Genomic DNA, 25,897 nt, shown 5'->3' with positions numbered 1-25,897 from the left:
TTAGCAATGCACTAGCATTATCCGACAGTTTACCCAGAAAAGGGATCAAAGTCAATGCAGCAGAACCAGAAATATTGTCCTTCTTATCCATTGTATCTTCCTTGTCAAAAATGAATACATTACCCACGTTGCCGCTTGACCTCTGACAGTTTGGTTGGACATTGTGTTACGTTAGAGGGGCCTATGTAACCTATAGCCTCTTAGCTTGAGCATGAGAAACAGGGTACAGAAACCTCGCTTCTAGGTAGAAACCCCATAATATCCACAACGTTTTAAATTTTAAGCCACAGCTCCAACGGATTACATTACATTACATTGCATTTAGCTGACGCTTTTATCCAAAGCGAATTACAATAAGTACATTCGACCAAGAAGATACAACCTTGAAGAAAACAGAATCATATAAGTACATCAGGTTTCATAGAGCCAAACATTTCAAGTGCTACTCTAAATCTCGAATCCTTCCTTCCCGCATCTTCCTCAGGCTCATGTTGAAGCACACCCTCTTCAGAGGAAAGTGTTTTGTTTTTTTGTTGGTTTGCATACTCCACATGAGTTCTCATTTGACATGAATTTGAACAAATTGAACTCATTGCCTTTGAGTCTCCCTTCTGACAACTCATAGACATCTGTTTGATGTTGTTGTTTACAGACACTTAAAGGATTACTTCAGCCACAATTGCAATTTGTTTATGAATAACTTTCCCTGTGACCTAAGATTTTCAACGACATAATTATTCTGTAGCTATGTTAGTTTGACAATAAAGAACCTTGAACCTTGAACCTGTGGTACCATGAAGTCTTACAGACAACATTGTTTTACTTGTGTATCCGTCTATGAACAAATAATATATCAAAAGAGAAAAGTCTTAAAGGGTTCATATCTATATGTTGTGTCTCTAGTGTGACATGTTATCTGCGTTAATGTTCAAAAAGCACTTTATTTTTCTCATGCTGCCTGTGCTGTAGCACCTCTTTTCACCCTCTGTCTGAAACCAGAGCCCAGTCTGCTCTGATTGGTTAGCTGGCCAGCTCTGTTGTGATTGGTCAACCGCTTAGAGGTGTCCCACCTTATCCTGTCACGTACAACGTGTTTGAGCACTAGCCAATAGAAGCGCTAGTGTTACATAGTGACGTCATCATGTTACAGAAGTAAAACTCAGGATAATCTAGGTGTTTCCGGCATAACATCAATTTATTATTTGATTCTTTATACACCTTCAAGGCATGCTAGAAAATGTTTCTTTAAAACTTTAAGAGATTGATACTGTGTCTGAGCAGAGAGGAAATGTGAGCTTTCAGATGATGACAGCATGATTATTTGACGAGGAAGCCAAGTCAATTCAGAGCGTTAGGTTATTTCCTTTTCAAGAAAGTGTAGTCACACACACACTAAGTTTATCATGCATGAATTTTGAGTCATTATATTGATTGATATTGTCTCCATTACGTCAGCCTGGTGCCTGGAAAACATTAAAACAAAACAGTTCTTGAGAATCAGACATGGTGTCAGGAAACCAGACAACCTCTGGGTCAGCCAAAAGAAAATATTCCTTCATCAAAAACTTTGTGCAAGTAAGCCACATTTCCACCCATTCTCGCAATTATTATTATTAAAACCATGACATGAAATAATTATGAGCTCAAAGCCATAAAATTAGTTTCCTGTTTTGCACATGGAAAAGTTATTTAGCTGCTGTCACACTTACTCTTTTCATTTGATCCTTTTTAAACTCAGTGCTGCCATGTATTTATGCAATTTTACAGCATTTCCAACAAATATTATCCCGGGGTATTCATTTTCAAACTTTGAATTTAAAGGGTATTTCCTTATAAAAGTTCAATTGAAGTAAAACTTGACAAGATAGTGGAGTCATTTGTTCTTAATGACCCTATTAATGCAGCACCATGGAGGAATTTATTGCTTTGTCATGCCTGAAGTCTTTAAGAAACACTGACTCTTTTCCATCCTCCAAAGCTGTGTTTCCTCTCTAAGTTCAACTGAAGTTGTGTGAATTATCCTCTTCGCTCCTCTTTGCTCTTTTCTTCAACAATTAAGTGGAGGCTGTGGCTCAGTGGGTAGTGTGCTGGACTTCAAATCAGGAGATAGCAAGTTGGAGTCCCACTGCAGTCAGCATGTCGTTGTGTTCCTGGGCAAGACACTTCACCCCAAATTGCTCCTGTGGTGATTGTCCACAGTACTGAATGTATGTAACTCGCTTTGGATAAAAGCGTCTAACAAATGACATGTAAAAAAAATAAATAAGTGAAAATAAGAATAACGAAAGTCATGATGAGGGTAAAGAACCCTTCAGACTGCAGATGAGAACAGGTTTATTGCTGAGGCCAATCCAAAAATGGTTAATGGACTTTATACAAAGTGCTATTTTAGTCTTTACAGCCTCTTAGAGCTATTACAACGAGCCTCGCAACGTCCCGACCAATCAGAGCACACTGGGCTCACAGGGAGGGGGGGGGGGGGCAGGAGCTCCAACAAGCTGTTTAGGACAGAGAGTGCTGTATGAGAAACCAATGTGAGTTTGGAAAATTGCACAGTATAAATCTATTTTAGTAGACCTCAACAATGGAATTATGATCAGTAGAAATGGCCATGACATTGGTTCTTTAAACCAAACTCCTCACATGTATCCCGTACAGGCAATATAAAAAGTAATCCTAATGCTCATTTGAAGGTTCATATCTCTATTTGATGCCTGTTGTGAAACGTTTAAATGCTTTAAGGTTCAAAAAGGTCTTCATTTTCTCATACTGCCTGCACTTGATTTTCCGGCTGTGTTGTGATTGGTCAACCCCTTTAGAAATGGGGGGGAAAAACTCCCTCTTGATGTAAACTTTTCGATTTTAACCTTCGCAGACCATTTACATGCAAAAGAAACCCCATATAACACACTATGGGAAAAGGAAAATCTTAAAGAGCACAATAGGGTATCTTTAACATGGCCTTGAGGCATATGAATGTAAAACAGCAAATAAGTAAACATTTTATTAAAGTAGTTTTGGATGTCAATATCATTGGATATTATTTATTGTGTTAATTTTGTAATTTAGTTGCTTCTGTGTCATATTCTCATTGTAAAAAACAAAATATCTATTGTAAAAGCCTAGGGGAAGGTTTCATTTCCACACTGTGGAAATGAAACCTTCTCCTATTTTCATGAGCCGAAATGGTCCCTAATTATCCGACAAAGTGACTCCTGCTGAAGTCTCCTCGCAGGTGACATTACACCTGAAAGTGTGGTGTCATACAGTCACAGCTGTAATGACAGGCAGCGGAGTGCTTGGTCATAATGAGAGGCAAGCATAGACTGCTGCCGAGGTTCAGAAGGAGCCGGGAGTAGATTGAGCGAGATGAGAAAATTAGCCTTAATGCGGCGGCTCCATCACCCCCTCCTCATCTCATCACAAAGCACCCCTGTGCCAAGGTCCACAGGTAACAAAGCAGTACTCCTCCACTGCTCGCACTCATCGTGTCCCTCTGTAATTTGTTTTCTCCATATGTCACCTTGACCAAACCATTTCCCTCATTTTGGAAATTGTTAATGTAGCCTTAGTTGGTGCCTTATTGTATGTCAGGTAGTTGCAAATGTGTCAAAGATGCTTATCAAGCCAAGAAGGGACAAACTGTATGATCAGAGAACAATATAATAATAGTTTGAACAACAGTGAGCTTCTTTCTGTCGCCCTTTGCTAATATCTGACATTTCCCTCGTCTTCGCACTGTCTTGTCAACTGAATTTTCTTTGGTCTTGTTTTAAATTGGACTTGTGAGGGTTCTCTTAAATGTGTCTTGCATTGAGTGATTGTTTGAAATGATTGGATAATTAAAAAGCCACATACAGTATAACAAATATATACATAACTGTAGGAGCCATTGTATGGGTGTTGTTGGTGTTTCAGTTTACTTTAATTTATATGTATAGTGCAATATTATTTTGGTAACACTTTATTTTGATAGTCCATAGTTAACACTCTATAAGTCATCAGTTGACATTTAGTAGCATGTCAACAGTGCATCAGTTGACATTCAACAGCACCGTTCAAACCGACAAGTAACTAAGCATTAGTTGATGATCAACAGATAAGCAACTAAAGTTCAGTTGACTATTACATTAAGCATTAGTTGATGATCAACAGATAAGCAGCTCAAGTTTAGTTGAATATTACATTAAGCATTAGTTGATGATCAACAGATAAGCAACTCAAGTTTAGTTGAATATTACATTAAGCATTAGTTGATGATCAACAGATAAGCAACTTTAGAGTTTACTTGACTATCTGTTGATCGTCAACTAATCTAGAGTTGACTATTAGTATACTTTTAGTAGGTTCTCCACTAAGCGTTTGTAGGCATGTGTTAGGACTATCCAATTAAAGTGAAAAACAGTTGAGAACAGTAGAAAGTCTATAACCTATCAACATAACACATACATGCTACTAAATGTCAACTGATGAGTTATAGAGTGTTATGGACTATCAAAATAAAGTGTTACCATTATTTTGAACACTTGGTGGCGGGGTTTAGCTGCACCAGGTGTATAAAAGGGGTCAAAGGTGGCAGGAGAGGACGAGGACACAGGAGGAAGAGCATACCGATTCTACCACACCACAGCCCAGCCCCGGCAGATGCTCATTCCACAACTATTGACACAGTGTACTTAACCCTTGGTATGTAAAGCAATAACACATCTGTTTGTGTCTGCGTCAGGATCACTCTAAACCGACTGTGAATTAATGGCAAAAGGTTATAGGACATTAAAATTGCCATTACAATAACAAACATTACACCGCATTGCAGACAGTAAAAGACGTTAAAAATCACCAAGAATTAACACACAATAAAGGATTATTTTCATCGTGGTCCACTGCATCACAAGGTATCCGCATTTTCCCCGTATAAATTGCGGTTATCAAGAAAAGTGTCACACTTATTGGAAATCATATAAACCTTGTAATAATCATAAGTAGGATTTATCATCTGGAGACCATGAATGTCAGTATAAAATGTCATAGTAATTGACGAAATGGTTACCGAGATATTTCAGTTTGGACCCCCAATACTACGTGTCTTTAAAGTCTGTTATACTTTAACATGGGTAGGTATTTTAAAAGATACAAAACGAAGTGAAAGAACCAACCTGTAGAGAACTAAAATACGACATAACAATCATCATTTATACACTAATTCTATATCCTAAAAATGGAGTCGGCTGGGTATTTTTTATTTCATACACTTACAACATTTTACTTACTTCTGATTAGTCATTTTTCCAAAACATACTTATATCATCCTTTACCGATCTCTCCTGCACTTGTCATGACAATTACTGCGTTCCCGTGGTGGGGCTTATCCTGCTGTTCCACCTCCCTTATTCTCTACTTCTCCTCCCCAGTTATTTCTTAAACAAATACTGACTGAGGAGACTTCTGCAATAACAATTATTACTGCTGAAACAGCACAAGACGACACAAGTAATTATTTGTATATATCCTGTGTCTATCAGCTATGGGATTAGAATTTTATCGATTGTTATGCTTTTATTTGTCTGTCCAGCCCTTATGTGCCTTTTTATCTATTCTTATGTGTGCCTTTTATTTATTATTGTAATATTATATTTTATTATAATGTTATGTCTGCTGTGATGCATTTCGCTAAAACTCTCTTTTTTAATATGTGCTATATAAATAAAGTGGATTGGATTGGATTGGATTAGACAGATGAACATCCCTATATTTTCTCTGCTCAAGAAAGTCTAGGATTGTGTGGGAGCTTAAAGTACAAATAAGACTAATAAAGATTTTTTTATTTCTCACAATTTTGTCGTACAAAGATATTGCACTAAATGTCTTTGTTTACTTTTTAAACTGATCGCACTGTGCCTGCAAACTTGGAATAACAGCTGTATTATGAAGCTGAAACATAGCACGGTGCAGAATATGTCAGATTTCGGAGAGGATCTTGAACATTACAGCAGCAGCACTGTGAGGTTCAGCTCTTACAGAAACACAATGACCCTCGGAGGAAAAAGAAACATGCTGATGCTGATCCGTCAAGAGACACACAGCTGTAATTAGCAAGGAGCATCATGGGAAAACTTTACACTGTTGCCCTGAACTAAAGAGAGTCGATCCCTTACCTCACTTTATGTAGGAACACTAAAAAAACCTGCAGAAGGTCCAAACCTGAACAGCATGTTTGAAACAAAGGAGCTCCTTGAATCCTGAGCAAAGGATTGCGCTAAAGGTGAAAATATTGATTTGAACTTGTAGACTTGTACAACTCATTTAGCTCAGACACATTAAACATGACTAAACTGCAATGTATTCATCTGAAAAAGAGAAATATTAAAACAAATATTTAAGACTATTTTAACAGTTTGTTCTACCACTGAATGCTCTTGTACTATAAAAAAAGAAGCAGTTTACTACAAGCTGAATTTTAAACAAACCCATTTAAATAGTGCCATATTGAGGCAATTATATTGGCCATTGTATTTGGCACAAATACATACCAAACGTCAAAATGTACTTTATTTGTATTTGTAGTGTTTTAAAATTATTTCAAAGCCAGAATAGTTGAAATACATTAAAAATGATTATACTTTACTAAACTGCTGCACGTTGCACTTCTAACGTATACAGTACGTGATACATTTAACAGAACATACTTTTGATTAACTGTTGTTTTATTTGGTAGAACCTGACAAGACACACACAGCCACCAGGTGTCATTGTAGACCCACATCACACAGTTCCGTATTTGAATGTAAAAAGTGCTGTTCTTGGTAATCAAAATAACTTTTTGTAAAAGTTTTCCTTACTTAGAATGTTATAAATCAAAGATAGCTCATTCATGAAGTCTTATCTCTGAGACACGATAGTATTTTGCAGGCTCGCTGATAAAGCTCCACAATTACTTTACAGTCTGCTATCTGTAACTGAGTCTCACACACTGAGCTTATCAGCAGTATGTGTGTGTGTGATATGTGTCACAGTCAAACTGCAGCAGACGAGATTCAACTGCAGCGATATTACAGAGGTGTCACCGCCACACACAGGTAGACTGGAACATCTTCAATGGAAATAAGAAATTGGGAATGAGGGCGAGTTGAATTCTTGAATACGAATGAAAGAGCTTTTACCATAAAACATTAGGGCAAAAAAAACGGTCTTTATTTGATATCAATTGAAAATGTGGATTTTGAATTACTACACTTTTGTTTATCGTATATTTTCCAAAACATTGCACACATTTTTGCATCAAGGGGCTGCATCTCAAAGGAATAGTTTCTGAGATTTACATGTGAAAATATGTGTCTGAAGCTAGCAGCTTGTGAGCCTAGTTTAGCTTGGTTTAGCCTAAGGAAGTGCCAGTAGGGACACTTTGTTAAAACGCCCGAGTCACATCTTCAGCTCCAAGTATTTCAGTATCATTGTTTGTCTCCTGAGGTTTCCAAGGTCATTGAAAATCAACATTTCGCCTTCACTCTGTGTTTTTAAGACAGCGACTGCTCTCTTATTTGCAGCCAGCTTGCCCCTTGAAGACTTTAAAATCCAACCTCTCGACCTGAGGAGACAGTAATTGGAGTTGAGCTCAGTGCACTTAGCATGACACCACAGCACTGCATAGCTTTTCTCAGAGCACCTGAGAGCAACATTAAGATTCCACTGGAGTACGGGAACAGCAGCAGTCAAATGTCTTTTTGCAGCCCTCTCTGCAGAACGGCATTGAATTCTGCAACAGTCATGCTGCTCCTCTCGCCCTGGAGATACGCTTGGATAGCACCGTATAATCCCTTGTTAACAGGCAGCTCCCCTCTTTATGCTGAAGAGGCTGAGACAGAAGCCCGTGGGTCAGGATTGAACAGGCTGCTCGGGACACTTTTGATGTAATCATTTGCATTAGTATTGCAGTTGGATTGCTTTTCAGGGAAATTTGGCTTTAAAAACCGGACAAATCATGTCCTCGAGCATCAGAGGCATTGGTTGGCAGGACCTTTCTGAGAGGCCATCTGTTACACAGCAATAGAGATCCCACTGCATTCTAGATATGATTTAGGAGGATTATATTGAAAAATGTTGTATACATGATTTTTAAATTAATACATGTAGTATGCAAAATTGTTATATGTTGTAAATCCTTGAATTTATTTCAGTTAACTCCTGTATAGTTTTACAATAATTGGCTTACTGCTATGTCATGGGCTTGTTTTGTTACTGACATAAAAATAATTAAAACCTTAAAAATGGGAGGTCTGCAATTGGAGCTGATACCATGTTTTCCTTGTGATGATCTGCAGTGAGAAATGTTCGTTGAAAAAGTGATGAAAGCATTTAAAGAATTGAACACAGTAACTGCAAAAAAATATCAATATCACTTTGAAAATACATGTTTTATTTGTGTGTGATTGTAAAGTGTAAACTGATGAGAAACAAGATATGGTGAGGACATGACCTCGGTGTCCTCAATGAGTCTGAATTGAGTTCATGAACCTATTCACAGTGCACTAAATTCAGAGGTGTGTCATTCTCTGACAACTCGAGTGTTGTTAAAGCAGCGCTACACAGAATAAATACAACACTTGAACCACCCTCCATGGCTTTGACACCTGTATGAAATTCATCCTATTATTATAACACTTCCAAAGCATTGTTGGGGCTTTGTGCTGCTATTATGCAATGATCCCATTCTGCCAAGCTGCTTAGGCTAACAGGCAAAACAGTTGCCTCCTACAGTATACTGCTGTCTCATGCATTCATGTAGTCCGGAGAGAGGACTCAGATCTGGAGACCGTCCACACACACACACACACACACACACACACTTCTGGGGATCATCTGAATCTCAGGATCCAGCTGGAACAGGAGTGTATGAGCTGTTCATGACGGCAGCTGGCTTCCAGTCAGGCTGGTGAAAATGGATGTTGAGGGTTCGAGCCCAGTTTGCAAACACAGCCTTCTCCGTGATGAAGCGATGGTGGCTTCCTCGTCGGCTCCTCTCGTGGGACAGGTACATGGAGCACTCGTCGGGTCCCGAGGGCTCGTAGTAATGATACGGCAAGGAGGGATGAGAGGAGGATCTGCAGGGAGAAGAGAGGAAACAAGAGAGAAAAGTAAAGGCATGATAATCAAAGAGTGAGGGAGAATGTGGGAAACAGCATGGGGATCATTTTGAAATGAGGGTTGGGGAGCGGAAGCGAGTCACAGTAGGGGAGAAATGGGAAGAAGAACAAAGAAAACCAGGAAGATCAGAAGAATCTAAGCTAACAGATGTGATCATTATTCACCATATTAGTCCTCTGATGTTCACGCCAAGCTCAGAGGAAGACCGAGATAAGACTCACTTCCGATCCGGTCTGCATTTCTTCATGAATATTTAAATGTCAGGCATTCTTTAGCGCGTGAGAATATCCTTATCCAAATCATTTTTTATATATTATTATATTTCCTGGGAACCTGGGCTTGGGGAGTATCACATTATCAGTATACAACTCTTGAACATAGGTGTAGCTACAGAATAAAAAAAAGAACAAATAAACTGGAGAAAGGGAAAACTATTAAGCAAATTCAGACGTATAGATTCACACTTAAAGTATAAGCCTACGGAACAGTTCAGTTTACAAAGTAAGTCAAATCTAGCCCCTTTAATATTAATGCATCAGCTCTAACAATGGTTTGGCTTATTTGGCCCAAATGGTCCTTTTTGTTCTGACTTTGTATCTATAGCAGTTTATTGAACTTATTGTAAGTCGCTTTGGATAAGCTCAATGAAATGTAACGTCATCAAAGATGTATTACAGAAGATTTTGGTTTTGGTTTGGATGTAGAAACACACCCACGCTGTCAGCACCCAGTGAATCACAGAGTCAATCTGCAACGGAAGAGTGTCCTGTCCATCTCATGCAATACTTGCCCCACTTTTTAAGACACGATGTGACAAAGTGAGTCCTGACGATAAGGAACTGTGATGGGTGACTAGGGTGTAAAATGTAACTGATGAAACAGGTACTGGCATAGAGCAACTCTTTAAAAGGGTTTGTGGATAATGTTTATGTTATTCTTTTAGTAAAAACTCTGTTCTTTATTATTGTCATTTCTACTTGGTTGCTTGTTTGTTAGAGTTTCTGTTGCACCAGAGTCTTTCTTCATATGATTAAGTGTATATTAAATAGGCCGTTAGATTATGTTATATCATGGCGCCTTTAATTTAAACCTGAGGGGTACCGTTTTTGACCTGAAAATCCAAGGACACAATTTTCTTGTTGTGTTCACACTGTTGCTAGGAAACTGACAAAAGAAGGGACTTTGCTCCTTTGTCAAAGATAATTGAAGAGGATGTGTTTTCTGCATTTCAATGTCAAAAATAATTGATAAGAATAATATTTGGAAAGAGGCTTTCATAAGCTTCAACACATAATTACCATTGTGGAACATTGAAATTGACTTTTCTTATCAGCTGATTCTCATTAGAAAAGTTAACTCTGTGTACACTACCTGCACACAACTAAACAGAACTAGACCACACCAGTTGGTAAAAGAGAGGTAAAAGAGAACATTATAATTATATTATACTTAGGCTACCACATTTTCAAGGTGAACAGACTCCCCAAAAGCATAACATTTGTTGCTGGTGTCAAATTTAAAATATAAAGCTTTGTATGTAAATAAATGAACAGAAATCTATCTCATCCTGTCCGGTTACTGCCTACCTAGCTGCAGTTTATCAAGGGTACATAGTATTTGAGTTGTGCTTTTCTGTAGCTTATTTATGGGCAAAGATTCTAAACTAAAAAGGTTTGATTAAAAGACACACCTGCAGAAATCAGGTGGCACCATGCCGTACACATTGATCCGGTCACACAGCTCTACGGCTATCGCCATGGTGAACCAGCCGGTGCTAAGCCAGGAGTTGGAGCTCTTCCTGAAATACAAGAGAACATTAACATTTAAAGTTTAAACATATATTGGGAGTACCAACTCTTTAAAAAGAGTATCTGATCAAATACAATAGGAACAAAGATATGAACCAATAATTATAGCTTTCATCTGATCAGTCATCTTTTCAGAGACAAAGCAAAAGACTGGCTGAAGAAAGACCTTCTTTGTTTATATGCCTTGTACAAAACTCAACAATAATATCAAAGCGCAAGATATTTGTTCAGGCAGTGCTTGCATGACAGCCGAAGTGATTGAATTCCCCATTCATATTCAACGTCCTCTCATCTTCCCGCTGACTTACTGTTCAAATGCATATGAGTTTATAGATTGACGCTGACAAATTTCTTCTTCTGTTAAGCTCTTATTTTGTAAGAAAATTATTCAGAAATGTTTCTACAGTACAGACCAGCATCCAAAAAAGCCACATGTGACTGCTATGTGTTAAAAAGCAAGAAACTGTTTGATACTCAGTATAAACAAAGAAAGTGCCTTCAATTTAGGACGGTCTCAGTAAATCAAAAATCCTTTTAGGTATGGCAATTTTCTTTCATTTATGTTGATTAGCATTACACCTGCGTCTGAAAATGTAAATGCTAAATCCTCTCTCAGTTAAGGGGAACACTTTCTTTGGGTATTACGTACTAAACATCTTCAAACATGTGTTTACTTCTGCATCAACAACGCAATAACCTAAAACAATACTGAGATTGGGAGTTTCTTACTCACTCTGGTGAGAGGCTGTGTACCAAAGCTAAAATCCATCACAAAAAACAACAAGTTCTTATCCAAATGTTTTCGCTGATTCAAGAAGAATTAGGCAGCTGTGGCACTTCTTTAGATAAAAGATGCAGAATGAGCTACTACCCATTATCGCGGTAAAAAGTGAGTATTATTATTCATCTGTTTTGTGTCTTTCCAGTATCTTTCAATTTGTCACTCATTCAATAATTTGTCTGTTCTTACCCATTTCTCACATGAGATTGATGTATGTTTCTTCCTACTGTATGTTGAGAGATTTCTGCAAAGGTCTTACTTACTGGTGGCACTATATTGGAAATGCTTTGCAATATTCTCCCTCATCCAGGCAGTAGTGGGTCAACATTAAACTCTGCATGACTCAAATCCCTTAAAATCCTTTCAGTGATAGCAGACACCTTTTAATCTAAATCCAATTGAATTATGCTGTGAGTGTTTAGGAGCTCTGACTTCTTCTTTTTTAAGCAAGTGGGAATATGTGATGCTTTTGACTGGCTATTTTATTTTTTTCACACACACAAGTTCTCAAAAACAAACCTCACAAAGACAGGTCTGATTCTTGGTGCATTTACCTGTCTATCCCTGTTTCCTTTTTAAACAGTTCATCAAACTTTAGCATTTTGGTCCGAGAAATGATGTAGACTTTAAGCCTTGGTAGGAGTTGGTTTAACAGCCGGAGGTTGTTGTAAACGTGGCCTTTTCCATCCCGCCTCATGCAGCTGCTGGGTCCCCAGAAGAGGAAAACCGTGTCCTGGCTGGCGTTAAGCAACTGCTGTCGGCTCCGCAGGACCCTCTGCAGGCTGGAGTGAGCCACGACACGCAGGTTTGTACGTCGGCCAACATCCCGCTGATAGTTTATGCTGGGGGCGTCATTCATACGGATTACGCACTCGTTGCTGTCTATTTCTTCGCCTCTCTTGCTCCCCGTTAGCTGGCCGGAGCTGGTCACCAGAGCACAGGTCCTGCAGTGCATCTTCAGAGGCTGTAAGGTAAAAGGTTAAAGGTCAGAAATAGTGTTAGTTTCATACAGAACATATTAAAGACAGGCGGGCAAACCTGGTCTTATTAAGCCATCACATTTCTTTACAGTTCTTTTTCTGCCTCTAAATCCATGTTTAAGTACAAAATTGTACATAACAGTTGAATAAATGTACTTAGTTACTTCCCACCGTGCTTTTATATCAGATATCCTATTATTCAAATGAAATGCAGGTTGACAGCAGAGCAGAGGCTATTCAGTGCAGTTTTCTAGCTTTGTTAAGGTGCAATGCAGGGCTGTTGTGTTGGTCCGGTATTGGTTTGGTTGTATTGACCAAGTTTTTTTTTCAAAGTTGGAAAAGGCGAGCTCAGATTGAGCGATCCGACCCAGAGGCTCCTCACATGAATTATTCTCAACCTTAAAAGAGAGACACATTGGCATTCTGAACTGTGCGCCAAGCTTCACACTCCATCAGGTTCTGGGGCGGGAAAGTTGTGTGTGTGTGTGTGTGTGTGTGTGTGTGTGTGTGTGTGTGTGTGTGTGTGTGTGTGTGTGTGTGTGTGTGTGTGTGTGTGTGTGTGTGTGTGTGTGTGTGTGTGTGTGTGTGTGTGTGTGTGTGTGTGTGTGTGTGTGTGTGTGTGTGTGTGTGTGTGTGTGTGTGTGTGTGTGTGTGTGAGGGAACATATTGTCATTTATAGAGTAGAATACTTTTGTTTCAGGGGTCAGAAGACTAGAAAAGCACTATTTAAATGCAATTCCATTTAACACAACAGACAGCCTATTCTATGGTGAGCTATACATTTAGACGTAGGACACTTACGAATCCTCACCAGGACCCTATGATGGAAATGTGGGACGAAGACATATTTTTTCATGGGATTTATTGACAATAAGGAATACAGAATCACACCAGCCTTATCACGGTGAAAAATGACCAGACGATAATTTTTGCTCATTACTAATGACTCCTCTCTGACCTCTCAATAGCTCAGCTTTTCCAAGTTTCCTGCATGTTTTCAATTTCCTTCTTAAATTGAAAAAGGGGTGTGTGTGTGTGTGTGTGTGTGTGTGTGTGTGTGTGTGTGTGTGTGTGTGTGTGTGTGTGTGTGTGTGTGTGTGTGTGTGTGTGTGTGTGTGTGTGTGTGTGTGTGTGTGTGTGTGTGTGTGTCTGTGTGTGTGTGTGTGTGTGTGTGTGTGTGTGTGTGTGTGTGTGTGTGTGTGTGTGTGTGTGCATTGCTGCTTCCAGTTATAATACTCTCACCACCTCTGTGACCCCACACTGAATGATAATCTAGTGTGTGTGTCCACTATGTGTGTGTGCATCTGTGTAGTTCTGTATGTTGTTGGGGAAATATCTTCCAAAGCCCATAACTTTGACCCAGTTTATCAGTTCATACTGTCCTGACTGAGCACACGCACCTCTAACCTTGGCTGCTCTGCTCTCAGTGTTTTGTCTCCCTGTTCCTGCCTGTTGGCGTCAGCTGATAGAGGTGTTATGATTCTATCTTGTTATGCACAATGTTGATTATTCTCTCTGAACTAGCTAAATGCACGGGTCTGGGGGAGAGTTCTTCAGAATTGACGTGGCAACACTACCGTGAAGTCAGAACCTCTGACTCTTTGACTTGTTTTGCGAATTCCCTCCTCCTCCTGCATTGCTACACAGAAGTTTCCCCCACATATCTGAGTTTGATGCTGACCCAGATATGTAATACAACCACGTTTCTCTTGCAAGAGTCTGCAACTGTCTAAAAAGTGTCAAGATCCAATTCCAGTTGTACTACTTTACATGTGCTACCACTCACACACTCCCAGTATTCACAGTATGTATTTCTTGGAATGTGTTCTCTCTCAGTCTGCAGAACCCCCCCCCCCCCCCCATAACAGGTTGGCTGGAGCAAATTACGCACTTCACTGCACAAACCCTGCAGTAGCTTTGAAAAAAATCATTGTCCTTTCAGCGGTTTTTCAGATAGAGCCGTTTTGCCCTCGGCGTCATCCAAACAATTACTTCCGAGAAACTTTTTATTATTTTCAGGGAATGTGTCAAACTCAATCGAAGGTTACATGGACAGTGTTGTCTGAATTGCTGGTGAAATACTAAAAAGGGTCCTTGACAGTGATGCGGAAGCTCCAATGCCCCCTCCCTGAGCTTCTGACAGCTTGATGATTTGGGAAATAGCCACTTATATATCACATTGAGAAGGGCATCCGCAATCAGATGATGATATTTCAGACCGCAGGAAGCTGCAGTTTTGACCTACGGACTGCTGAATGAATGAATAAATGAAGAGCGGTGTTTCGCATATTTCAGTGGGTAGATTTTAACTTGTAATCAACCTTGAATTAACGCAGCGGTGCTTTAATTTGTGAGCAAACTAGCACTTGAGCACACACTGACTCCCACACACACACACTCATTCTGCACTTTATCATTCAGACACAGGGTTGTCTACCTTCATTAATAATGTATGACCCCATAAGCTAACACTTTCTTAGTTTTATCAACTTTATGAGGCCATTCAGTGAACTCCGATGCCGAATGGACTAGAGAGAGACTGTCATGGCGTTGTATAGACATCTCCAAATGTGTCATATATTCACCAACTTCGGAAGGCAGCTTATAAAAAAATACATTAAAATAGTTTCTTAACATTTAGTGCGCTTGTACTAAAATGATCAATCTTCAAAGTGGCTGGCAAGTATTATTGTAGAGCTAATATCAGGCTAACCAATGCCTAAAAGAATGATTAGGTGAACAGGTACGCCTGGAAAAACATCTGTATGACCTTTTGTTGAGAGAACACAGAGACGGTCAAATTAGCTTGAAAACTGGTAAAAAATAGCCGCCGCACTGGAAGAGGGGGAGGCGTTTAGAGCCGAAGAAGAAGGAGAAGAAGACACAGGGGGTTGGCTCCAATTGCAGTCCCAGTCAATTACCGCCCACACAGTCATCAGTATGATCCTGTTTATACACTTCCCAGGGGAAACCAGGATCATAATTGCTTTCTGAGAAAACCCCATCAGTCAGCCTCTAATATCACTCCAGAGCCTACAAACCACCAGCCCCCTGCCTGCTCCCCCCCCCCCCCCCCCCCCCCTTTTCCAATTTAAGAAGGAAAGTGAAAACCTGCAGGAAACTTGGAAAAGCTGAGCTATTGAGAGGTCAGAGAGGAGTCATTAGTAATGAGCAAAAATGATCCTCTGGTCTTTTTTCACCGTGTTAAGGCTGGTGTGATTCTGTATTCCTTATTGTCAATAAATCCCATGAAAAAATATGTCTTCGTCCCACATTTCCATCATAGGGTCCTGGTGATGATTCGTAAGTGTCCTACATCTAAATGTATAGCTCACCATAGAAGGCTGTCTGTTGTGTTAAATGGAATTGCATTTAAATAGTGCTTTTCTAGTCTTCTGACCGCTGAAACAAAAGTATTCTACTCTATAAATGACAATATGTTCCCTCACACACACACACACACACACACATACACACACACACACACACACACACACACACACACACACACACACACACACACACACACACACACACACACACACACACACGCACACGCACGCACACGCACACACACACACACACACACACACACACACACACACACACACACACACACACACTGATGGGCCGCCATACAAGGTGCCAAACTACTTATCGCCTCATGCTCTTTTACACACACCTAGACTGAGTGATTTCAGATGTTACTCAACAATGTGTTACAGTCCATTTCTCAACATTTTCTGACTTGCACGCCTTGTCTGTGGCTCTTATCCATAAATTCAGTTGTTCTATCAAATAACTTTAGAAACAGGTCGCACAAAACGATATTCTTGTTTTTTAAAATGCTAAATCATTTTGTAGTATTCTGTCTCAAATGCTTCTCAAACAAGAGGTATTCATTCATTTGTTAGGGACTGTTTCCAGCAGCAAATGTAGTGTGAAACTGCATATTTATCTGTGAAAGCTTGTCGTGCGTGGGTTAGACGGCAAATATGCAACATCAAGATGAAGGTAAATGTCACCCTGCAACAATGCTTCAATAAAGGTCTGTGGCTCAGAGGAATAAGACACATTAAGCTTTGGCTATCAGACAATAAAAGGAATAGGAATATTATCCTTTAAAGTCCAATCCCTTTGATGTGAGCAGTGGCCAGCTGTATTTGCTTACAGCGGCACAAATTATTTAGAATTTGATCATTATCATATCAGTAATTCATTGTGCTCTTTCCGGAGCAAACATAATTAGGCTAATGGCCCCAGCAGAGGTGGATTGAGTGACACCTGTAGCGTGGTGTGAAGGTTTAATGATCAGAGCTGCTTTCTTTTTCTCAGAAACCGATTAATTACACCCAAATCCTCCTGACAGTTGACATCTCATTAAGCTCCTCCTGGTAACAGAATTTAAAGCGTGCTCTATTCTCAATTTGGGGGGAATAAAGGCGAGATAATCAAGGCGCCTGTCTTATTCTGCACACAGTCAAACAGAGAGAAGGGGATGGCAGCATCTCAAAGCACGTGGCCTCGTTAGGCGCACTTTAATGGAAAGATAGGACACTATGTTTGGCTGGTTTTCAGAATATTCAAGACTTCCTGTCAGACAGCTCTTGCCCTTCACCTTGTCCATTTAGTAGTACAGTTATTCCAAATAAAAGGTATTTAGAGTGCTTTGATGACAACAAAAAAGGGTGGAAAAACGTTAGCTAGCATGTCTTGCTTGCCAGTCCCACTAAACTAATTTGCATAATTGAAACTCGTCAGATTGCAGGCATGGTCCTGAAGACAAGAAGACATTTTATAACTACTGTAGGTGTAAATGCAAAGATCTAGATCAGGTGTAATGATCAGTCAAATTCATCCAGATACAAATCACATGTTAATACCATGTAAATGGGACTTTCATGTATATAGGCACACATAGGGGCAGTAAAATCAATTTTAGGATGACGCCTTATCTGTTTTCCAGGACCTCACTTACTTTGAGTGGAATTTAAATGTGCACGTGCTGAAGCCTCATCCATTTAGTATAATATGTCATATCTATTGTATAATACATCTTACATTGAAAGGGGTCAGCGTAGATGGGAGACTTTCTTTAATAATTGACACATTTCTAATGACACCAATTTCTCAGAGGTTGACTGCATTACTGTAAAGGCTGTGGGAGCAGAGAGAGGTATTGCCAATAATAAGCAGGTATAGACTAAATCATGAACTGGCACAGGCACACAATCCACATTCATGCTCTCACACTGGCTCTGATTGGAGCAAATAAAGGCCAGTGCAGGTTGATTCTGCAGGCAGCTCTTCAAAGGTCAACATCTCTTTACCTGGAATCGGCAAAACAAATCGGATAAATAGAGAAAAGTTTAGCGGCTGTCTCGCTCAAGGTGTGTGTGTGTGTACAGTATGTGTGTGTATGTGTGTGTGTGTGTGTGTGTGTGTGTGTATGTGTGTGTATGTGTGTGTGTGTGTGTGTGTGTGTGTGTGTGTGTGTGTGTGTGTGTGTGTGTGTGTGTGTGTGTGTGTGTGTGTGTGTGTGTGTGTGTGTGTGTGTGTGAGTGTGTGTGTTTGAAAGAGTTTATTCAGCCCTACGGCTCCAATTACTGTAGCTTGTCAAAGAAAAAATAAATACATCCAATAGGAAAAAATCTCACAAAAACCTGCAGACATTGCAGAAGGCAGACAAAGAGGAACATCATTAACAGACTCAGTTTCTCAAAATATCCCACGTACAGTAAATGTGCACTATTATTTAAAGCCTGATCTCACAGCATACGGACTGCTGGTACTGCTGTTTTGCTTTTTTCACCATTAAGAACTGAAAGGGCTCAAGGAGAGGCCAAATGTTTCCTCCTTTGAGCCACATAAAGCAGCATGTTCTTGGTGATTAAGGGATGGTTTGCAAAGTTTTGGGTGCGACATAAATGAGGAAAGCAGCCACAGACCATCACCCACATTGGTGAAATCACAGCCTATGAAAAGAAGATATGCACATTAAGTTAATACGGGTCATAAACACTGTCCAGCAGGCACATTAGATAGAGCTATCATCACATTTTGAAGCATCCCTAGCTCTGATGAGGGCATAACAAAATGTGTGGGCATTTGCATGGAGTGTAAGATGTCTAAATACATGCACTGTTGCTGTGTTAATGTGGATGTGTCGCCCTGTGTGTGAGCCAATCCTTTTTACATCATCAGCAACACCTCAGATGACCCTGTAGGGAACATTCTGGAGCAATGTTCCCACCCACACCCGCTCTGTCAGACGGTGCATCAGCAGCCAGAGAGCAGCAGAAAGAGCCCGCATGGGTGGAGGTGGGAGAGGGACACTAAGCATATGAAAATGTTGCAGTGTGTCAGCTGTCAGGAGGAGGTTGTGAATAATGAAGTTCACGCACTGCAAAAAACTCTAATTTATCTTTAGAGCTGCTGTAAAACTTGTGGATGAATGTTGCTTTTTCATTTACTTTAAAGGGATCTGATGAGCACTACAACATTGAAAAGGAAATTCAAATCTAGAATTCAAAAATTCAAGCCTGATCCAGATCAAATATCACTACAAACGAACACATATCTCTCATCATTTATCCCTGAAGGGTAAACTGCATTAAAAAAACGTTTCCTCCAAATCCTTTCCTCTCTGAGGCGAACGCTAGTACTTTCCACTCTGCTGTGCCTTACTGCTTATCTTTCTCACTGAGTGATATGTCTACCTGAATGAACTGTAACACTGTGCTACATGGGTCTGAATTATAGGCCTCTGAATTACTGACTGAGGAGCTCATAAGCCCAAAAAGATTACAGCAGCGGTGTCCTGAGTAGCAGTGCTAGACGAAATCCATCCTGTTTTAAGTGCTTTTATCAATAAATATTTCATGTTGGGAACATAAATTATGAATCAAGAAACAGAATAAAGAACTGAGAGAATTCAGGGATGGTACGGCCACTGCAAGTTTATAAATAACACAATTTCAATGATCACATTTATAGAACTGTGTCAATTTGCACCCGGGTGTTTCTAGCTTCACCACAGTTATCCAGCTTTTTACACCCACCCAACCCCAAACCCCTTTCCCCCTTCCCTTTGTCACATAATGCCGAAAAGTGTGGAATTCGGATACAAAGCAAGACCAGGGTGTAAATAGAATTGTTCACTATAATCACCCTGGTGCAAATACGACTGCCTTATAGTTATTGCTAAAAATCGAAATATGAAAATATGAAAAATAGAATAATTGTTTCGTCCAAACAAAAAATCTTGATATCACATTTAACTGGGAGGTTGTTAAGGACATGTACACAATTCAAACGGGAAGAAGAACATTTTTCAGTTCTCCCTGAAACCAGGGCAGCACATGAAGCTTCAAACAGCTTTTTTCAGTGAATACCTGAACCCTAAATTTACACGCTCATCTCTCTGCCCAACCTGCATGCCAGCAGAATACAGATTAGGCGCGTTTTATATTACGCATTTGCAAAAAAGCCACAGCAATGGAAAAGCTCTGTAATTATTTGTTTCCCTTTGAGAGCCACTCTGACGGAAAACAATGATTTTAGACCAGCTGCTCTTATATCAGTTGTGATGAAAGCTTTTAGAATGGTGCAGTGTTGAAAGTGGACAGATGATGTGACCACCGTTATGCATTTGGTTTTTAAACAACATGAGGACAGTGGAGCTTCTGTGGCATTATATTGGTATTTGTGCACACATTGCGTTGTATTGGTCTTTCAGAGGCTGTCATAAATTGACTTTTAATCCAGTTTAAAGCCCCATTTTTTTAGACACACTATGACTACAACATCCATCATTCAGAAGGGAGTTTGTAGACACACTCATGGTGTGTGTTTGGTATAAGCTGCTGTGTATTTTTGTGTAAAAAAAGGTTATTTTCAAGGACCGTGTGCATGTATGTCCAAATGCACTGTCCAGTTAAAGGATAGCCACTGTGGTTATTACTGTGACTGAATCACTGCAAAGGACAAAATCTGTCTGACACACATATCAGTCAATAGAGTTATATAAGTGACTTAACTGTGCTCTTTTTTGTATTTTTTCACCTCATTTTCTGCAACCAAAAGCACTTTGTTCAGCTATCGATCTCCATTGTACCTCTGCCAGCCTTTTATGTGCTCACTCCAAAACATTTAAAAGCCACTTCTCACCTTCCAGCACATTATCCCCCCAAATCCCTCTTCCATCTCCATGCAGACACCAAATGCAGTGACAGGAACCTGATTCCTCCCCCCAAACACTGCCTCTGTTTTTGTTGTAACACACAACCAAGCTGAGGTTCAATACATCTGTAGCATCGGATGAAAGTTTGCTGCTTTGTGCCCGCCTGCACAACTCCTGCATATTTTATTTCTTTGAAAGTAAGACATATTTTTTTGTCTTATTTTCAAAGAAGACAAATAAAATACAATGGCATAAAGACCCTGATTAATACAATCAACTCTCATTTGTTTTCCTTCATACGCACTACCTAGCTTTAACATATTATTCCAAACGTTTGGAGCTCAAATAACATAAATATTCGAATGTTTCAAAGGATGAATCAGAGGCAACAGGATCATTGTGCATCCTTGAATTGCATGAGGACACAGATCAGTGCACATTCACAGATGGTGCATATTTACCTTTCGATCCATGACACCTGTGTACCCTTCAAGTGCTGCTGTCTGGAGTCTCTGAGGTGTCTCTGGCTTTTTCGTGGATGTAGCCGCACCATCTGAACGGTGGGACGGTGCTGATGATGCCGATGAGGAAGACGATCTTTCGCCAGTGCTGCTGTTGTACATCAACATCAAACTGGTAACCATGGTGACGATGATGATGCCACTAACCCCTTGGCACTGGAGAGGCACATGAGAGATGTTTAGTTTGATTGAATTAATTCAGCTTCAGAGCTCCTTTTTTGGATGAAAAGCTACTAATTAGATGTCAAATGTTCAAAGTAGAGGCGCCATAACATTTGCAGCAGATCTTTTCCTCATGCATGATGCAAATTAAACGTCAGCTGTGCCACTCAGATGCGCTCAACATGCTCATGTCAACAGAGAGCGGGGCAAACATAGCTGCTGAATTCAAGCTGTTGAATGATGTGCGTGATCCATTTGGATTATGTCACAGAAATAAGGTACATTTAAGAAAAACAAAAATATAACAAAGTGCAATTAGGTCACTGTAGATTCTATAATCAGAGCTCAGCCTGCAGTTCACTTTAAGAAAACAGAAAATGAATGTTTCACTGATGTCTCATTCATAATTACCACTCTTATCTTCATCTTCATTTCCCCTCGTTTCCAGCCTGCATCATATCATCCTTTAAAGCTCTCTCACAGAGCGTCGGGATTCTTCAGCATGCAACACTTGAGCAGCCAGCATCACTGGGATCAGCAGCTCCAGAAAACGACGCTCCACTACTCTTCACCCATGCTCTCCTCTACAGGGACGCCCTCGCTCCACATGGTCCTAAACAACTCTGCTTCCCTGCTTGCCTCTTTTCAGGGTTCACTGGGGGTTCATGAGGCTTTAACAATTACACGTGCACTTAACATCATGATAACAGTTTTCATTTCAAGGGAGCTCTGTGGTTCTCAAATGTGTGTTTATAATGACATTTTTACACATTTGTGTTTCCATTTCTAACCATATCAATTTACAAAATCATTCCTTTACAGTTTTCTACGGGCACAATTATCAAAATGATAGTCATTATTCTAAAACACAATAGCTCATTTTCCCACAACTGTAAATGTATTTTTTATTGCTTCCATAAAGGATCACATTAATTTTCAAATTGCCTTCAGCGAATTGCAGTGATGCATTCAGTCTGGATGATCACATTTTTGTTAATCAATTAGCTAATTGTGTAAGTTCCCACATCCTAAACTGTAGTCATCCTAGTCATACCACATGTTGTTATATGGAGGGCTTTGGTGTTTTTTAAATGGAGTTTCTACTTCTGTACGTTACCATTTTTCAATTGAAATGAAGATTTTTTTTCTTTACAGAGGTGTCACGTTTATAATCATTCTCATCGGTCATGACCATACAGTATACGTTGGTTTGCTGAGAAGAATGCATGCTGCCTTTTTCACAGCTATCAGACAAAGGCTACATGAAATGGTGAAGATGAAGACATTTTAGATATTGGTTTTTCACTTTGTAGTTCCTGAAAACGATTTCTGTTCAATAAAACGCAATCACAGCTTTCAATTATCGTTTTATTTCAATAGAAATTCAGTGGAAATTTGTTTCTGTAATGAGCTGACTTTATCGAGACTACGAAGGTGCTAAGTGACTGAGAGAAAGTGCTATGAAGAAGGAAATCTGATTATAATTGTAATACCTAGTTAAACACAACTTCAGTGGCCTTTATAGTTTGGCACAAGGTCTTGGGTTACACAATAAAACTAGGACATTTCACTTTGGCAGCAGTGATTCACTGACTGACATTTTTTTAAATGCCAACATGAGTTCGGTGTTTCGAGTGAGTGACAGCCTTTTGTGGGTCAGATTTAGTGTTACACTGCTCAGTATAAACTATTATTGTTCTGAATTATAGCACTGTTATATGTCTGTATGTCTGTATTGCATCCTGCTAGAAATGATGATTACATTACTATACAGGACTAAGTGATACATTGTCATGTTTGTGACACTAGCAGATTTCGAGACATCCGATTTAAGGACAGGATACTATTTTACGCATTTGTCATGGAAATCTGAGCAGCGAAGCTCCTCATGGGACTCAGATTTTGCTGGTGGCTGTAATCTCGTTTGAGGAGCTTGGAAATGGAGAATGAGTCTTTTTATAGTCATCCTCTGAGCCGGTATCATTGTGTTAATTTTCTAATGTGTTTTCCATGTTCTTGTCATTCCTTTACAGGTCTCACTATACAAACTGAAACACAGCTCTTGGCTTTGTGGGAAATAGTAAGTAATTTATAAAAAAAAAAACACAGCCAGACCAAATGCTGTGAGAAAAATCAGTGTGTTCTACTTAAAGGTTACATTTGGGAACAGCACGTCATCCCTTTTATGTGTTTGGCCTAGATTTACAGAAGTTTTTAACAATTGTCTCACTTGGTTAATTAGCTTTGTATCTGATACAGGGATTCATAATAGAATATGGGAGAAACTGCACAATTAGGCAAACAAAAATGTAAGTTACCTTGGAATGGATAAGGAACTAACTGATTGTGAACCATTATTTTGCTAGTAACTGCTTATATAATCTAGTATATTATTTACAAGAGTCTTAGTCTTCAGTGTTTTAAAATGAGCAGCTCGGATAGGAGTGGTGTTGGGTACATCTCCACATGAAATTATGATGTATTTCCAGAAAATGCAGTGTATTTGACTGTTCTTTTTAATGACTTTTACATTTTCTCTGTCATAATGTAGCCAAATCATTGTTAGAATAATTGTCTTGACAAAATGATCTGTATCACTGAGGATCAGTTCATCACAATGCAGAACATCATTGTGAACCATAGGATTACTGTAGGTTGTTTGCAATCTTGGTGTTTTGATTGGAGTTGTCCCTGAGGTCTGGAAAGCATCTCAAAATACAACTATGGGGAGCGCACACAACATACACACACACATGAGCCAGACAAATGACTGTGTAACGGAAAAAAATCTTTTTTAATTAACTCCAACCTTGTATCCAGATGGCTGTCTGCCTACGCCGGGCCAAATACAATACAAGTGTGAAGTAATCTGCACCTGTTTGTTGTGCCTAAAGCTGTTTACTCATTATTAGGTCTCCAGCTTGAACAGGAAATGCCTCTGGGTGTCAGTAAAGAAACAAAGCTAAGACTAAAAGTCAAGTGAAAGTGAGTGCATCTTAAAGTATTATTGTCACAGTGGGCACAATACACATGGACCATGTCATATGCAAGATGTCAATGGTAGTTGGGTCCAGTTCTTCTTGGGGACACAAAATATATCCTAACTATCAAAATATGTGACATCCATCTCATAACGGTAAAAAATATATACAAAATGATATATTTTGCCTTAAAAGCACTGTAGAAATACCTCAATAAGAACATTAGACCACACAATTACTATTATACTGAATGTTATTAGAGTGCATATTGGTCTCTTATGGGAGAGTGATATACATTAGATGTTAGCAGACAGTTATAGGCAAGAGGAAGGACCTATTTCTATAATAAAAGAGCAATATAAGTCGACTAAACAATTTGCATAAATTGCCAATGTACACTTCTAAAGCACCTGCAGAAAGGGTGGAGGTGCAGCATTGGTGAATGTTATTGTGTCGATTAGTTCATACAAATGCTTTAGCTGTGACACATCTTTAGAAGAAGGGCAACAGAAGGTAGGTACATTAGCATTTTTAGGAGATAAAACGTCTTCATTCTCTTTGCAAATCGTCTCCTCTTACAGACCATTGACTCATCGGCTGGTATCCCAACAATCACAGATGCAATTTTCAGTTTCTCAGAAGTGTTGTGTTTATCCAATCGATTGAAGAAAAATAAAAGCCCTCCAGTCACCGAAAGCACTTTGTATCTCTGTTACTCGTTTCAACCTGTGATGGTACTGTCGTACAGTGTTACTGAATCACTTTCTTTGATGGTTGGAGTCGGAGGGGTTTCAATTTGAAGGACAGCAGGCTTGATTGCAACTGCAGCAATGAATGAGAATGAAAAAGGGTGATGGTGTTAAAGGCATCTCCTTCTGTCCCCGATTAAATCAGAAACAATTCCCTCCCTAGCCAAACTGCTGAAGAACAGCCGTCACAGGGAAATAAATGGTCTTTTGTTTCAGAAAGTGCAGAGAGGCTGCAGCGCAAATCAGCACAAAATGTGACTGCATCTGTTGTGTCCCCTCGCGATTATATAATTAGCAAGCTGTTGGCATCCATCATTTCCCCTGAATGACAAGCAGATGGACTGACAACTCTGCAAAATACTGTCATTCTTAGAGGGGAAAATACATTGACCTAAGAAATGTGTCATTGTGCTTGCTAATTTATTGCAGGATTAGTGAACATTCCCACTGCTGGCTGGCAAAGAGCACACACTTTGATTGACCTTGTAACATGCGATAACATAAGGCTGTATCCTCCTGGGACCCAGCTTGTTAACATGCATCTCCTTTTACTCTTTTGAGCTACTCTATCAATCTCTGATGTACTGTACAG

The 25,897-nt window shown here is 39.6% G+C and overlaps 1 protein-coding gene across 1 annotated transcript; it reads right to left on the bottom strand.

Moving 5' to 3' along the window:
* Nucleotides 1-7,248: 7,248 nt before the first annotated feature.
* st6galnac5b (ST6 (alpha-N-acetyl-neuraminyl-2,3-beta-galactosyl-1,3)-N-acetylgalactosaminide alpha-2,6-sialyltransferase 5b) lies at nt 7,249-22,158 on the bottom strand. Its single transcript, XM_079683423.1, has 5 exons — nt 21,987-22,158; nt 21,354-21,569; nt 12,285-12,694; nt 10,832-10,939; nt 7,249-9,098 (listed from the first exon to the last, which is right to left on the bottom strand). The coding sequence occupies exons 1-5, from the start codon at nt 22,005-22,007 to the stop codon at nt 8,864-8,866; spliced, it is 990 nt and encodes a 329-aa protein (XP_079539549.1). The 5' UTR covers nt 22,008-22,158; the 3' UTR covers nt 7,249-8,863.
* Between the last annotated feature and the right edge of the window lie 3,739 nt (nt 22,159-25,897).

The sequence above is a fragment of the Notothenia rossii genome (genome assembly GCF_949606895.1).
Source record: "Notothenia rossii genome assembly, chromosome: 1".
NCBI classification, from domain to species: Eukaryota; Metazoa; Chordata; class Actinopteri; order Perciformes; family Nototheniidae; genus Notothenia; species Notothenia rossii.
This window is presented reverse-complemented; position numbering and strand designations above follow the sequence as displayed.